Genomic DNA, 13789 nt, shown 5'->3' with positions numbered 1-13789 from the left:
TTCATTTACATTGAAATATAAAATTCTGGTAATGTCAAAGCCGCATCTAGACGTTGTCTTTCTCACCTCACTTCTATCGGGCTAAAATAATGGTGTACATAGCACCTGCCTATATGCACTGCACCATCGTGCTTCTGCCAACTATGAAGTGTGCGCACTGAAAATTTTCTGTGCTACTTACTGCTTGCTATGACCTTAAATGTCTCCTAGCCAACACAATCTAGACATGCAATTAATATAACTATCAAGTGTAAACGAATGCAACAATTTTCCTAACAGTGATAACTTTAATGACGAGGTGCATGAAGCCCATCATTTGTACTGTTCACCTTTGTTAAGCACATTTACTTATTTGGAAAGTCTAAGAAACTTACGACAAGCTGGTTCAACTTTCTGATTTCAAGATAGAAATCAGAGCATGGAAACAGTGCATTACCTTTCAATAAGCCCGATAGCCAGAAATACCTGCCACCGTGAATTAAAACGTCCACCTAGGTTTCGTAGTTCAAGACTAAAGCCTCATTTCAAGTGGTCACACCCGGACTAATATTTGTGTCGCAAATTTGTATACGGTTTTGAAACTACCAAATACAAAACCAAAGTTAAACACCATAATAACAATGTGCTGGGAAGCTTCAAAGTACTTCGATGCACATGCCACTTCATTGTAAAGGTAATGCGTCACAATACTGACCATTTGAAGCAAAACAGAAAGGCGAGCTAGTTGGCGGGTAATAGGCGGGGATCGGGTATAGGTATATATTTTCTTTTGAAGCAATAAAGCTTTCACTTGTGAGTAAGCGCTCGTGTTGTGCACTTTCTTGTACTTGTCTTCTTAGCACTACTATTTTATAAGTACTGACCATTTCGCAAGGAACACTACGAATCTCTAGCAATACAGTCAATTCCATGATATAGGTGTCTATTATCGAGACACTCCACGGTAAGTTCAATATAGCGTTATAGGTGTGACAGAATGCAGGTGCAGATTCTGCATACTGTATCGGATGACTGAGATAAGAGCTACCATGAAATTGGACTCAAAATAGTGGTACTCTCAAGATTTCAAATGTATCAATGACTTGCTTCATTGCATTGCACAATTCAGAAACGCATTATATGTGATCACATTCTCCTAACAAGTTTACTGCTACTAGCCCAGGTTCTGTGAAGTATCCAGATGATCTTCAAGGGTTCTTATCAAGCTGCTGGTGTCCACAGCGGCATAGCGCTGCATGTACCATCATAAGCAGCATCTGAAAAGTAAAAAAATGCAGAAATTTTTTGCAGTGACTCACTATTTCATGCTGCACTGAACAGCTGTAAAACACACCAATACCTAATTCAGATAACTCGCATAAATTCAGTTTCACGCTCATGCACACACAATATTTTCACTCTAAATTTATCATCCTAACGCACTCGAATACAAAGAACTAATTCAGTACACAATACAAAACTTGCAGTGTAGGTAAATTTCTTTTTTACTCTCGGAAAACAGATTCAACAGCTGTTAGATTTTTGTCATTGCTGCTCCTGTTTGATGTTAGCATTGAAAGAGTTGCTGCACTTCTACGCAAAAGTGACCTTACAGACAGAGTTTAGGAGTCGTCATACTCTTCTTTCCAGTTTTGTTTTCCATTATCCTTTATCGCTCGTACCCTGTTCCTTTGCACACCGTGGTCAGCCAGTTTAAGGCTTAACTGCCTCTCTTCCCACCTATTTCTTTCTTTCCTCCCTTCATTATAAGTCCTGCAGCATTTCATAATACACACATCAAGTTCAGTAGTGTAGTATTGCCAACTGCACAAACATTCATAGCCTTCACACTACAGCCAACAAAATCGCACTGCCTACGTGAGACAAGAAAGCAAATACTTGCAGTTTCAAGCTCACTCCACACCTACTATTTCGTCATGAACACAGCATTTCAGTTTCTGATAAATGAAGTTGTTTGCCAGGTTTCATGCCAATGAAGGAGCTCAAAACAAAGCATGATAAAGCATGGAATAGGTGCACAACAGCACATCCTTTGTGAATTTTGCGGTACAGTCATCTGGTCCCTTGTGTGCCATTGTCTACTGCTTTCTGGTGCTGCACTGACTCAATATTTACAATATTTGCATGAGGAAAGGCGTTCTGTTCGCGCTAAACATTACTTTTTTTAACTGTGATAATGTTTCATGGCTGCTTAGCCTTGCTTCAGAGCTTCATAACAGTCTTACGCGAGTTAGATTTTTAATGATTGTCCCTCTGCCATCAGAATTGCATTGACTTCACTTGCACTGATGTGACTGAATTAGTCTGGTACAGCTCACACATCAACTGGCTGCTAAAAGTTACATGAAATCCAGGAAATCTTAGGATGTCATTAGTAATTATGTGAAAAGAATATCGGTAAATACGGGAAAATGTCGCAAAATACACGTGCTTCACCATACACGCTGTTACTTAGCTGACGACTGTCACATAATGGGGGCATAATTATATTTATACAGCATGATTTAGTCGCTCTACTCAATTAAATCCAACCAAATGACGTTAATGAACACCATACTCCGTGGTATGTTGTTTCTTTTCTTTTGTCTTAGAGACGAACAAAGTGCGCAACGCAAAATTGTTATCGCACAGTATTCCCACCTACCGATATTAGGGAGTTTTGGAATAGCGTACGCCATGCCCGTAGTCAAAGAAGGGAGACCTAGGGACCCCCCCACTCCCATGAAATTCTGATGCAAGGTGTGCTTTACCGATAATGAATGATGAAAATTGGTGTTTTTCTAAAAATGTCAAGGCCTTCAGCCAGCCTGAAAGCACGCTGCCGCATACACGCTTCATGGCAAGCAAAGAAATTATATAGCATAAATTGTCTTTATAGAGGCGTCCACGCGCTTCGACAGACAGGCCGTTTGAAGCCTGTGCCTTCACAAAAGCTTTTTAAACGCGCATCAGGCATCACACGTATGTGCGCCTAATGCTTTTCTTTTGTGCTTTTCATCGTGTTTTCCACGGACACACTGTGCAGCGCTACACACCTGAGCGACGAAAGGACGCGAAACAAAGTAAAAGTCGGCAGATCCCACGTACCGTGGGAGTCCATGTTATGCGAAGCATGCGGCGGGTAGGGGACTGTGGCGTAACTTTTTTTACTGAGCGGCACGTTACAAAATGACGCTAAAGATTTGTATAAATTTTATACGCACACATATATATGTTGAAGAGCCACATATGTGTTATATAACCAGTTGTTTACGGTTGGGTATGCAACGTGGGTATTACCAACAAGCGGTAAGCTGATATGTAGTGCTTATACGTGTCCCGAGAACGCACGCACGTGTCACGAACCCGTGTACATGTGTGCAAGAAGTTCTTGACAGTTCTTGAACAAGCGCATCATCACCGTGATCAGTGAGCACCAGCAGCTGGTCATGACTTGTTATAAGATCCGGTCGTGATCGTGGCGACAAGGGCTCCATGTGTAGTGATGTATGTGGTATAGTAGAGCTGTTGGAATTCGTGGATGCCTCGGTCATTTCGTCGACAAATTGTCTGTCGACAGAGCCGGCGACATGTCGGAACCTGAAGCCACCCATCGCGTTGTTGAGGCATAGGCCGCCGAGGCTGGTAGGCCTGGATAGTGCTACGTAGACCAACATCAGTGTATGGTGTTTGTCGTATTCGTAGACCACCTGGGCGTATGTGGCCTACGTAGCCTAGTCTACAAAGCGGCTGTTAATCAATCTGGCGTCATCCTCGGTTAGCATGAGGCCATCGCCCAGCCTCGTAAGAAATGAAGAGGACACTGCGCCGTTCTGGTGGACGAAGTGGACTTTACAGTGCGGTGATGTGGATATCATATGTAACTTTCGTTAATGTATTCCTCCGGGGTCGAGCAATGCTTCAATATAACTTGCTGAATCATAGGAGTACAAACGTAATGTTTATTAGACTGCTGTAAAAGCGGAGTCAACACTGGAACTACAGACGTTAATCTGATATGACGCCTCTATCGTAGGAGTATCATGCAGTGCTTATTGCTTTCTTGTAAAATTAGATAGCCAGCACCACAACCACAATTCTCGTTGCGGCGATATTACGCCTGCGTAGGCTGTTTTTCCAAACTAGTGCAGAGACCTGGCGTGGCTCAGTGGTAGAATACCTGATTGCCACGCAGAATGCTTGGGTTCAATTCCTGGTGGGATTCTAATTTTCATTATTTCCATTCGTTGAGTCAACGCTGCCGATGTTGGTTTTCCTTAACGCTTTAGCATTTAAGTAACCAATGTCTGTTCTCGCCGTTCCTGGGTAGATGTAAACTGTCAATCACCTGTGGCACATACCCGTACACCGCGGCCCATGGTAAACGGGCATGTGCCACACGTGTCTAGTGGAAAGTGTTTGACGACGTACGCAACAGGATTTTAATGTTATTCATGTCATGACCCAGCAATCATATTCGTGAAATCTTCTTACCCTCCAGTGCAAATTTTTGTCTACACCAAGTTAATGAGGCGATCATGAGAGCACCCAGACGTAGGCGGCTAGAATATAGATAGATAGATAGATAGATACGTAGATAGAAACGCTCAAAGTGCCAGAGGTTCGCTAAGAAATGTTTCGCATTTAAAAACTAAAGCACCACTTACCGTTCGCATTCCCGACTGCGCCGAACCAGGTGTTGGCCGAACACGCAGACACAAAGCTGCAAGATCGCTTGTGTCTCCAGGCATTCATGAGACCAACACGCTCACAGTACGGGATGTTGCACTGCCATCGCTAAATGCCGTTCACGTCCAGCTTCGACATCACAGTCGCGCAGACACGGGCACGCACTGTTGACACAGCTGAGCAAATAGGAAACTTCGATGACCGGGCAGCGGAACAAAACGGCGAACGCAGAGACAGCCGACGGCGAGACTTCGACTTCAGAATGCACGCTTCTCCTCTCCCGATGCGCGTGTGTGTGTGTTTTGTCTTTCCTCGCTCGCGCATGCGTCGTAAGATTGCGTCATTGTGTTTCTCTAGCGGGGGCGCATGCCACAGCCCTCTCGTTTAGCGGCCGCTTGAAGAAAGTCGCGTCTCTTTTAACGCGATACCGTTAGACACCTCGTTTCGCAGAAATTCCGATGTCGGTGTAGGTGTCGGCGTCGCTTGTGAGCGAAATATCGTCCTTGAGCGAAAAATCGAAAAAAGATGCAAATAAAATAAACAATAAAAATATTCGGTCCCATTGAAGATCGAACCCGGGCCGTTTGCGTGGCAAGCCGGTGTCCTACCACAAAGCCACGCTGTTACTTGCAACTGCTACGAGAAAAAACATTAGATAAATGCCATGTGGTTGAAAGAGTCCTTAACGCATTTCCTTCGGCAGGTGTTACGACAAAAATGAGCCAATTCGGCAATTTCCAAGCGCATTGGCGAAGCCATCAAACTACGTTTTCTGCGCGACGCCATGCTTCGAAAAAAGCCGGGATAGTGCACCCATCGCCGCGAAAAACACACACAAACTTGGAAACAGCTCCAAAAATGGACAACTATGTCCATCTAGCTGAAAACATATCAAGCAAACGATAGGTAATGCGCTGCCATCTGTGAGGTATTGTGAGAAACATGTCTCGGCTCTAGCACAGGGAAGTGCTTTAGGTCGAAAACCTGTACCATTACTATAGGTACATCGCGCGCGTATGTCTGTGTGTCTGTGTGCGCGTGCGTGCGTGTGTAACGACACACATTAATAAGTATGCACTTAGTGGTAAAAGTGCGCACTAGGGGACGGATTTCGCTATCGCGTTCAACTCTTAAAGGCAAAGCTTAAGGGTCCCCAATTTCTTTTTAACGTGACAGCGTCAAAGAGCTCGTTTTGCCGAAATTCCGGTGTCGGCAGTGTCGGCGTCATTGGTTCTAAGTGAAAAAGAAGGGTTGGTCGTGAGCGAAACATTGAGGTAGATGCAAAGACAGAAGCCACAGAGCGTTTGCATTTTGGCTTTCCTTGCGACAGTGTGTATACGTCTCCATCAAGAAGCGAAGGCAAACTAGCGTTTGAGAAGGCAATAATGTGTGTGTGCGTGTGTGCACGCGTGTGTAAGAATATTGCTGTCGCGTTTTAAAGGCGAAATGTAAGCCACCTCCCCCCTTTTTTGTCGGGCTTTGGATTCACAGCATTTTATTGAGTACGTTGCGGCGCACCGCCTCTAGTCAGTTTATAACTAGTGTCTGACTGAGAGTGTGCGTACGTGTGAACATAATTGTGTGCATTTATGATTGCGAATTCTTTGTGCATGTCAGCGGTTTTCGTCGCGATAAGTTGACCAGGAATGTTTCGCCATCACTTCATCGATTGAGCGACAGCCGAAGATATTAGACTGCACGAATGTTTCTTTACAGCTCCTTATATTTGGAGAGGTGCAAGACTAAAACAAGCTCTGAAACAAGCTCTTATATTTCATGAGAGTAAAACAACCCTTTACTCTTTCGTGGGATGCAGGAGTGCAACAGGCACTTTACTCTGATTTGCCAGGAGGACTGAAATGGTCTTTCACTCCACCTGGCAAAAGAGGGTGAAGCGTCTCTCTGTAGAGAGAGTATAGTGAGATCTGCGGCAGTAACAAACCTTTCAACTCTTACTGAAGGGGTTTCACTTTTTAGAGTGTAGCATAAAATTTACCACGAAATGCCTTGGTTTACCTGCACTCGGTGTGCAACCTCTTAGTTGCAAAAAAGTAGTCCGCAATGTGTACCACCTTGATGTTAGTCGCGCACCTTGTGAAGTCAGTGACGTTCCAGTACTTGTAACTCTGAAGCAAGTCTGCCAAACAGAGACAGGAAAAAGACTTATGAGACCAGTGATACCCTTCTTGTCACAGATTAAACAGCGCCCGTAAGCGCAAATAAGCCACCGGAAGATTACAATTCATCACAGACATGACCTTTCTCACGAGTAAATGAGCAGGATTTTGTATGTACATGTATGTATAAAATTAGTAATGAGAGTTTCTTTTGGTAATAGCAGTGCAGTGAAGCATAAGTATCGCACACACACTGACACTGATTTTTATAATAACACAGCTTCTTGGATATATAGGCGGAGGTTGGGCGAAAAGCTAAACACACAAAGTTGCAGGAGAGTCGATACTAATTTATTTAGGACCAGGACATCATAAAGCGAGCGGTCGCAAGAAGTATGGGAACCAGCGGCATACCGCAGGTAATAGTGAAATATAATGGACATATCTAACTAAACGTGACAAAATCCCTGTGTACCTCTTTTAAGAAGAAGTAAGTATGGTGCTGTTCACGCTTTACTCATTCTATTGCTGCTAACATACCTAGTGCACTTTAGTGATGTAGTGCATATTGATGGCTACTCTGCTGTCTTTGATACCAGTGTGAAATATTGCTCAAGTGTACCAAACGGCAATTTTTATCAAAGATTACTTTACTCACAATATATTTTGTGCGGAAATACTTATTCGCTTCGCAGGACACAATATATCACAAAATTTTGTGTAATCTAATACCAAATTAAGAAACTTGCCTCATCAAACATTTTAAGAGCTGCACTGTTTAAGCTGTTCATTCCGCCAGTTCGGGTGACCAGAAAACTAAGCTGTGCCTAGCACGTGTCACACAATAACTAGGCCGGCGCGCTCTGTCTCTGTCCTCTTCTTCATCAGTGAGGATAGTTCGTTCTTGACTTTAAGTGAAGACAGTTTGCTCTTGGCGCCATACATTGGAGAAATGAGGATAGTTATAGTACATTATTTCTGTATCGCCTAGTAATTTGGAGGATAAAAAGGCCTTTGGCGCACACAAACCGATTGCGACTGACACAATGGATGCGCAATGTAGGCGCTTCTTCAGTGCGTGTGCTCTCCGAAGAAAACAAAAGAGAACCGCAGAACAGATAAACGGAAGAGAAAAGAGGAAAAGAAACAGAGAATGAAATGGATAGAGAAATAAAAAGAAACAGAGAAGAACTAGATAGAGAGAGAGAGAAGACATTCCAAATTAAGATTATGCTAATTGAGACAGGTCCAATCATGATCGTGCTAAATAACACCATGCCAATTACGACCCATGTCAATTAGGTCATTGATAATTGACGTCTTCCTAATAATCTAGGCCAGCCACAATCTCCGCTGTTAGTGCAGCCTTCCACCACTACTGAAAGGTGCCCCCTTGTTTTGAAACACGATGATGGAGTAGGTTTTATGTTTTAAGCTTTAAGATGGAGGGAATTCGATTACACTACCAATTTGATTTCTTCTACTGGTTCATTTTTTGTGACGAGATGTTAATCGTCAAACCTACAAATAATTAAGCTAATTTGACATCACTGGACATGGACCTTGACGCGAAAACAGATCTACATTTTGACCAAGTTTAGAGGGTTCTGACTGTAGGAAATAGCAACGACACTCTTTTCCTTCCCATTAAACACACTCTAATTTAAGATCTATGCTCACTGCTGTGCATTGATGCGTGCTCGTGATTGAAACATCAGTTGTCTTAAATTTGATGAACATTTTGTCGGAAGAGACACTCTAGGAGAATCAATCAAAGTGATGTTGCCTTCAAGTATACTGTTTTTATTAACGCTTTAAACACAAAACTATGCCATAATTATGATAGGAAATAAAAGTGTAAAAAATTGCTTAGCATTACGAGTTTGATAACTTTGATTATCTGTTTTACTGACGTCCGCAATGCGCATATAATGTGTTTTCTTCAGACCAACTAAAAACGCATCTTCAACCACACAGCTGTATAGAATCTTCTTTATTATACCAGATAGAGCATCCGCTCCGCATCCTATAATGAACGGATACCCTATGTAATATGGCGCGCAGGCTTCCACGACTTCGGGCTATGTGCAGCGCGGTTGTACAAGTACGCTTATTTTGAAACAACCGGCAAGTTACTTGTGTGGAGAATAGTCACAGAACAGTCTAGCGGAGGCTGGATGTGGTTATACTGACTTCTAAGCAGCGTTTGGTTGTCCTTGCATAGCAGCGCTTGCGCGGTATTCATCGAGTCCTCCATTTTGTTGATGGCGTCCTGCAGGACTTGCGGGCAGGCGTCGACTGTGCTGATCTGGTGGCAGCTCTTTCGCGTCCTCCTGAATGCGGTAAAGTCAGGGCATTTAATGCGGACTGACATAAAAAAGCAGGTCTACTGACGCCGATAATTACGGGCTAAATGAGCAACTGGGTCGCATATTGAACAGTTCACAGAAGGGCTTGCACTAATTCGTACGTATGGCTCCAATCCCTTTTTATATTTCTTTATTTATTTTTTATTTATTTGCACTGCTGCCAGCATCTTCATCGAGACCATAGGAGGTGGCCATAGTGACACAACGTGAGCGTGCAACAGGATACATTTCACAGTACAATTGCATACCGTATATAGAAATAAGATGCTATACATTACCTAAGAATGTATCGTATACATTTAAATCGTAGTAGTCTCTAATAAAACATTAGTATTTACAACTTAACACTTTAACTTAATACAATAGAATACAACTTGAGAAATTCATGTAAACAACGTAATACCAATTTTCCTCCTTCGTGCGCAGCAGTGACACTGGCAACCACTACCGAAGCCATATGTTTCGCACGCATGTTGAGTACCATTGATTGGAACTTGCGCGCCGACAAGAAGCGCGGTGGAGACGAGGCGACAGGGTATGGGTATTTATGTGCACGTACCCTTTGCCAATATGGGTAAGACTTATCGTTAGGGGTGTGCGAATATCAAATTTTTCGAATACAAATCGAATACGAATATCCACCTTCGAATATCGAATATCAAAGGAAAAATGCCTCCACAGTAACAATATCTTATTTAACATGTAGCTATCTCAAAAAGAAAAAAAAGCATTAACAGCCTGACTGGCAACATAACATACACTGCTATTTCCAGAACACAATGTCCAGGCTAGCACAATGCACATCACAACACAAGCAGATATCACGGCACAATGAAAGTAATGACTGCATGTTATCATGAAGGAATATGAGTGTCTCCACATGATCAGGCAGCAGGCGCTCCCTTCTAACAGAGACAACCCCTCCGTGCCACTGAAAAGGCACGCTCGCTTGGAACACAAGTGGCTGGTATACTTTTCGAATACACGATTTTCGAATCAAATACGAATATTTCGAATGTAATATTCGACGAATATTCGAAACTTTCGGATATTCGCACACCCCTACTTATCGTGCGCCCGAGAAGGAAGCCGCTCGTCGCGAGCGGCAGCAGGAGTTGGCACGCGATCGCTTCGCTGTTTCGACAGCTTTCATCGCGTGCAAGTGGCCTTGCTTTTTCTCTATTACTAATTTTCCTTAAGCTTATGAAGCCTACTTGTCCATTAAATGTGCAATAACTTTCGCTATGTCTTTTGATGATTCACTGCTCATTGGTGACGTTCGCATGTTATCAAGAAAATAAATCGGCACTCTGAACTTTCCTTACACTTCTTGCGTGTTATATTTTCTTGGGTAATTTAAACCCCCCGCCCCCCGCTTTCGACAGTGGTCATTGCGGCTGCAGACTGGGAAACTATCAAGTGAGGGAGAGAGAGAAAAAACAAATAGACATAAACAGAGAAAAAACACAGAAAAAACTGAGAGAAGACAGAAGAAAGGAATAAAGGAAGAGGGGCTATGCGACACTTTTGCAAGTAATCGTCGAATGGCTTCATTAAATGAGTTTGTTGCCTCACAAATCGATCACCCCAAACGTTTCGAGAATCCGTCATGTACGAGCGCTGTTACAGTTATTTCGACACAAATATTTAGGCGTCATATTTACACCCACATTATCTTGGTCAAATCATACAGATTACATGTGTAGTGACGGGTTAAAAAAACTGGGTTACATCCGCAGGACCTTGTCTGCTGCTCCGAAGGACACTAAATTAGTGGCGTACAAAACGCTACTTCACCCAATCCTAGAATATGCTTCATCGGTATGGAAACCGCATAAGTTGGGCGAAATTAATCTTTTTCAATCGGTCCAGCGGAAGGCTATTCGCGTCATTTTCGGTCAATTTGACCGAAACTTCTCTCCGACAGCTGCTCTTTCGAAATCAAGCCTGTAGCTTCCTTCAGGTAGGCGGCACATAGAATATCTTAAGATTTCTTACTCGCATAAAAAGATGGTTGATCCCTCCGTCATAGGAATCGGAATAACACGAAAGTAAAGCGTGTCCTTACAGAAGTAACTGAATGTTTATTGTACACTGATATAAGAGAGTTTGTACAATGTATATTGATGTCTGGCAGCTTATGCACCGTTTAACGAGGATGCACTAACTTTGATGATTGGTGGTACATCTCCATCCCGACGACTAACGTCCATGTTAAAGGATTAAACAAACCATTGTGGTAGCTGTAGCACTAAAAGGTGAAAGCGTAATCAGAGAACGAGGTGTGATAGCCAGAATAGCGTCGCATATTGGACGCAGAACTTGGTCGCCATCCCGCGGCATGTTATATAGAGTTTGAGAATTGGGGCCCCAAGGAGCTTGGGGACCCAAGAAGCTTGCGAGCCGCCAGGGCGCATGCGCAGAACCCAAGCCACTCTTGGGCTCTTGCGCTCGCGTTGACCCGAGACCACGGTGTAAGAAAAATTATTTTTCTTACACCGTGACCCAAACACAAGAGCAGGCTGCGCAGCACAGCTTGGGGGCCCAGCGTCTTGGGTCCCCAGTTCTCGAACTCTCTATTATGTGATTGAACACCATGGCCGGACTAGAGGGAAACGCAAAGCGCGTCGTGCCGCCCGGGTAGCCCAGCCGCGATTTTTCTCGGGGCGAACGCGTGAGCACGGTACGCGGTGTTGCAGCCAGGTGAGGCAGGCGCGCGTCACAGAGCTATTTTAAAGACGATAGTCTTTCTTGGGGAACTTAAACGCAGAAATTTTGGTCTGTCTTTCTGTCTGTCTGTCTTTCTGTTTGTCGGCACGTCCCTCGATTCAGCCACTCGGCCAAAGTTGAACCACTTGCCCAAGGGCCAGCCGTCTTGAACTGGTATGGCTGTTCATACTTGTGAACGTTGTCGATCAAAAAGTAAATATCGTGCATATCTGAGGTGCAACGTCACTAGGTAAGTATTAGGTGGCGTGTTCCTTTAATAGAAAATGCATACATACGTAATTTTAAGGACACTAGTTTCTTAAGCTGCGCTGAAAATGCATAAGAATGGAAGCTTGAGCGAGTTGGTATGCGTTCATCTTTGTTGAAACAGCGCTCACTAGACGACGACGAAGTAAAAGAAGGCACAGGACAGGCGCTGCCTGTCGTGTGCCTTCTTTTACTTCGTCGTCGTCTAGTGAGCGCTGTTTCAACAAAGCTGAAAATGCGACTGCGCTGAAATTTGCCTTCCTCCGTGCCCTTCGCACGAGCTCATTGTTGTGTTTCGGTTTCGGTTCTGTATTGCACTGTACGAATGCCATGGGTTGGTGTTGAAAAACTTTAGTTTTGAGAAGGCCAAGAAGGTGAAAAAAAAATTTAAAAAATGAAAAAGCAGCGTTGTGGGCGGCCTTCAGGCTGCCGGTTGTGGGCGCCGCTCTGGCGTTCCTGTTTTACCCAGGCGACGTGTAAATAAAAGAGTGTGTGGAGAGTACTCGTTGAGTGCGGACGTTTCTCTGCTTCAGCGCTTCGCGCCAAACCGCGTTTTCGGGCTGGCTGGCGTCCCCGCCGGTCGCGTTGGTCACCGCCGGTCTTCGCCTGCTGCTGCGCCGGGACTACCAGCACGCAACACAGCACTCATGTTTCCCGACGTATTGCCAGATGGCGTCCATATCTCACACAGCGCCTCTTCTATCGTCTTTACACGACATTTGCAGCGAAGCACGCAGATACGCGGCCAATTTTTGGTTTGTATTGGCGTGATGCTGAGCGAGGCCGACGCTTTTACGGCGCTTGGTCTAAGGTCGCCACCTCGCGGTGTGTTAAAGCATTGACAAAATTGAAGTTCTATTGAAAACGCGCCGAATGGGACGGACGTGTAACGCGTTGCAGGTGCTAATCGCGGAGGCCACAGTAATGAATAACTTTACCGCTCCCAGACGGCAACACCACCCTGCCGACCGGGAGAGTGGTAGATATAAACGGCGCGTTTGTAAAGCCTCCAGAGTCTGTGAACGTGGCGCAGTGGATAGCGTGCCCGGCATCTGCTGTTGCGGACCGAGCGGTCATGCGTTCGATGCCCGTTGACGAAACTTTTTTCCTTTGCCGTCTGATCGTGCAAATTTTTTCTACGTCATTTCCGTGACGGAAATACGTCACTGAAGTCTTGGTGGACCCCGGCATAAAACACTTTCGTGTTAAAAATATGCCAGGCCTGTGCGGAAAACGCTGCACAGACACAGCGAAAGCTGGAAGAGCGGCATATTTAGAGCCGGTTATAAACTCGCTGGAGGCTACTAATACAAGTACACTTGCAACGTACCCAATACACCACAAATGATAACTTTCGTGAAGTAGGGAAGCAACCACAACGCCATTATTCGTAATTCTGCGGAGAGCGAGGTACCATCTGAAAGGCATTATGCGCACTTTCTTGATGCGAAGGTTGATGGCGATGAAGAACTATGGCTGAACCATTTGTAATGCGCTTGAAGCTTTAAGCTACCCACTAGTTGCGTAATTCGCACTGTGTGAAACCACGCTATATAACATACGTTAACGTGAGAAAGAAAGAGAGAGAGAACTTTATTGATACCCCGAGGATATCAATCATGGGAATCTTATGGGCTTCCTTGGCAACCAGTGGAAGTG

The 13789-nt window shown here is 44.3% G+C and overlaps 1 protein-coding gene across 1 annotated transcript in view; it reads right to left on the bottom strand.

Moving 5' to 3' along the window:
* Positions 1 to 13789, bottom strand: part of LOC119386798 (uncharacterized) — a 46109-nt gene that overhangs the window by 10177 nt on the left and 22143 nt on the right. The window contains exons 6-7 of the mRNA XM_037654072.2: positions 8979 to 9118; positions 6685 to 6805 (exon numbers count right to left, since the gene is read on the bottom strand). Of these exons, the coding sequence (XP_037510000.1) occupies positions 6685 to 6805; positions 8979 to 9118 (261 nt within the window). The remainder of the gene's footprint in view (positions 1 to 6684; positions 6806 to 8978; positions 9119 to 13789) is intronic.

Source organism: Rhipicephalus sanguineus, chromosome 3, assembly GCF_013339695.2.
Source record: "Rhipicephalus sanguineus isolate Rsan-2018 chromosome 3, BIME_Rsan_1.4, whole genome shotgun sequence".
Taxonomy (NCBI): Eukaryota; Metazoa; Arthropoda; class Arachnida; order Ixodida; family Ixodidae; genus Rhipicephalus; species Rhipicephalus sanguineus.
The sequence above is the reverse complement of the archived record's forward strand: the minus strand, read 5'-3'. Positions and strand labels throughout refer to the sequence as shown.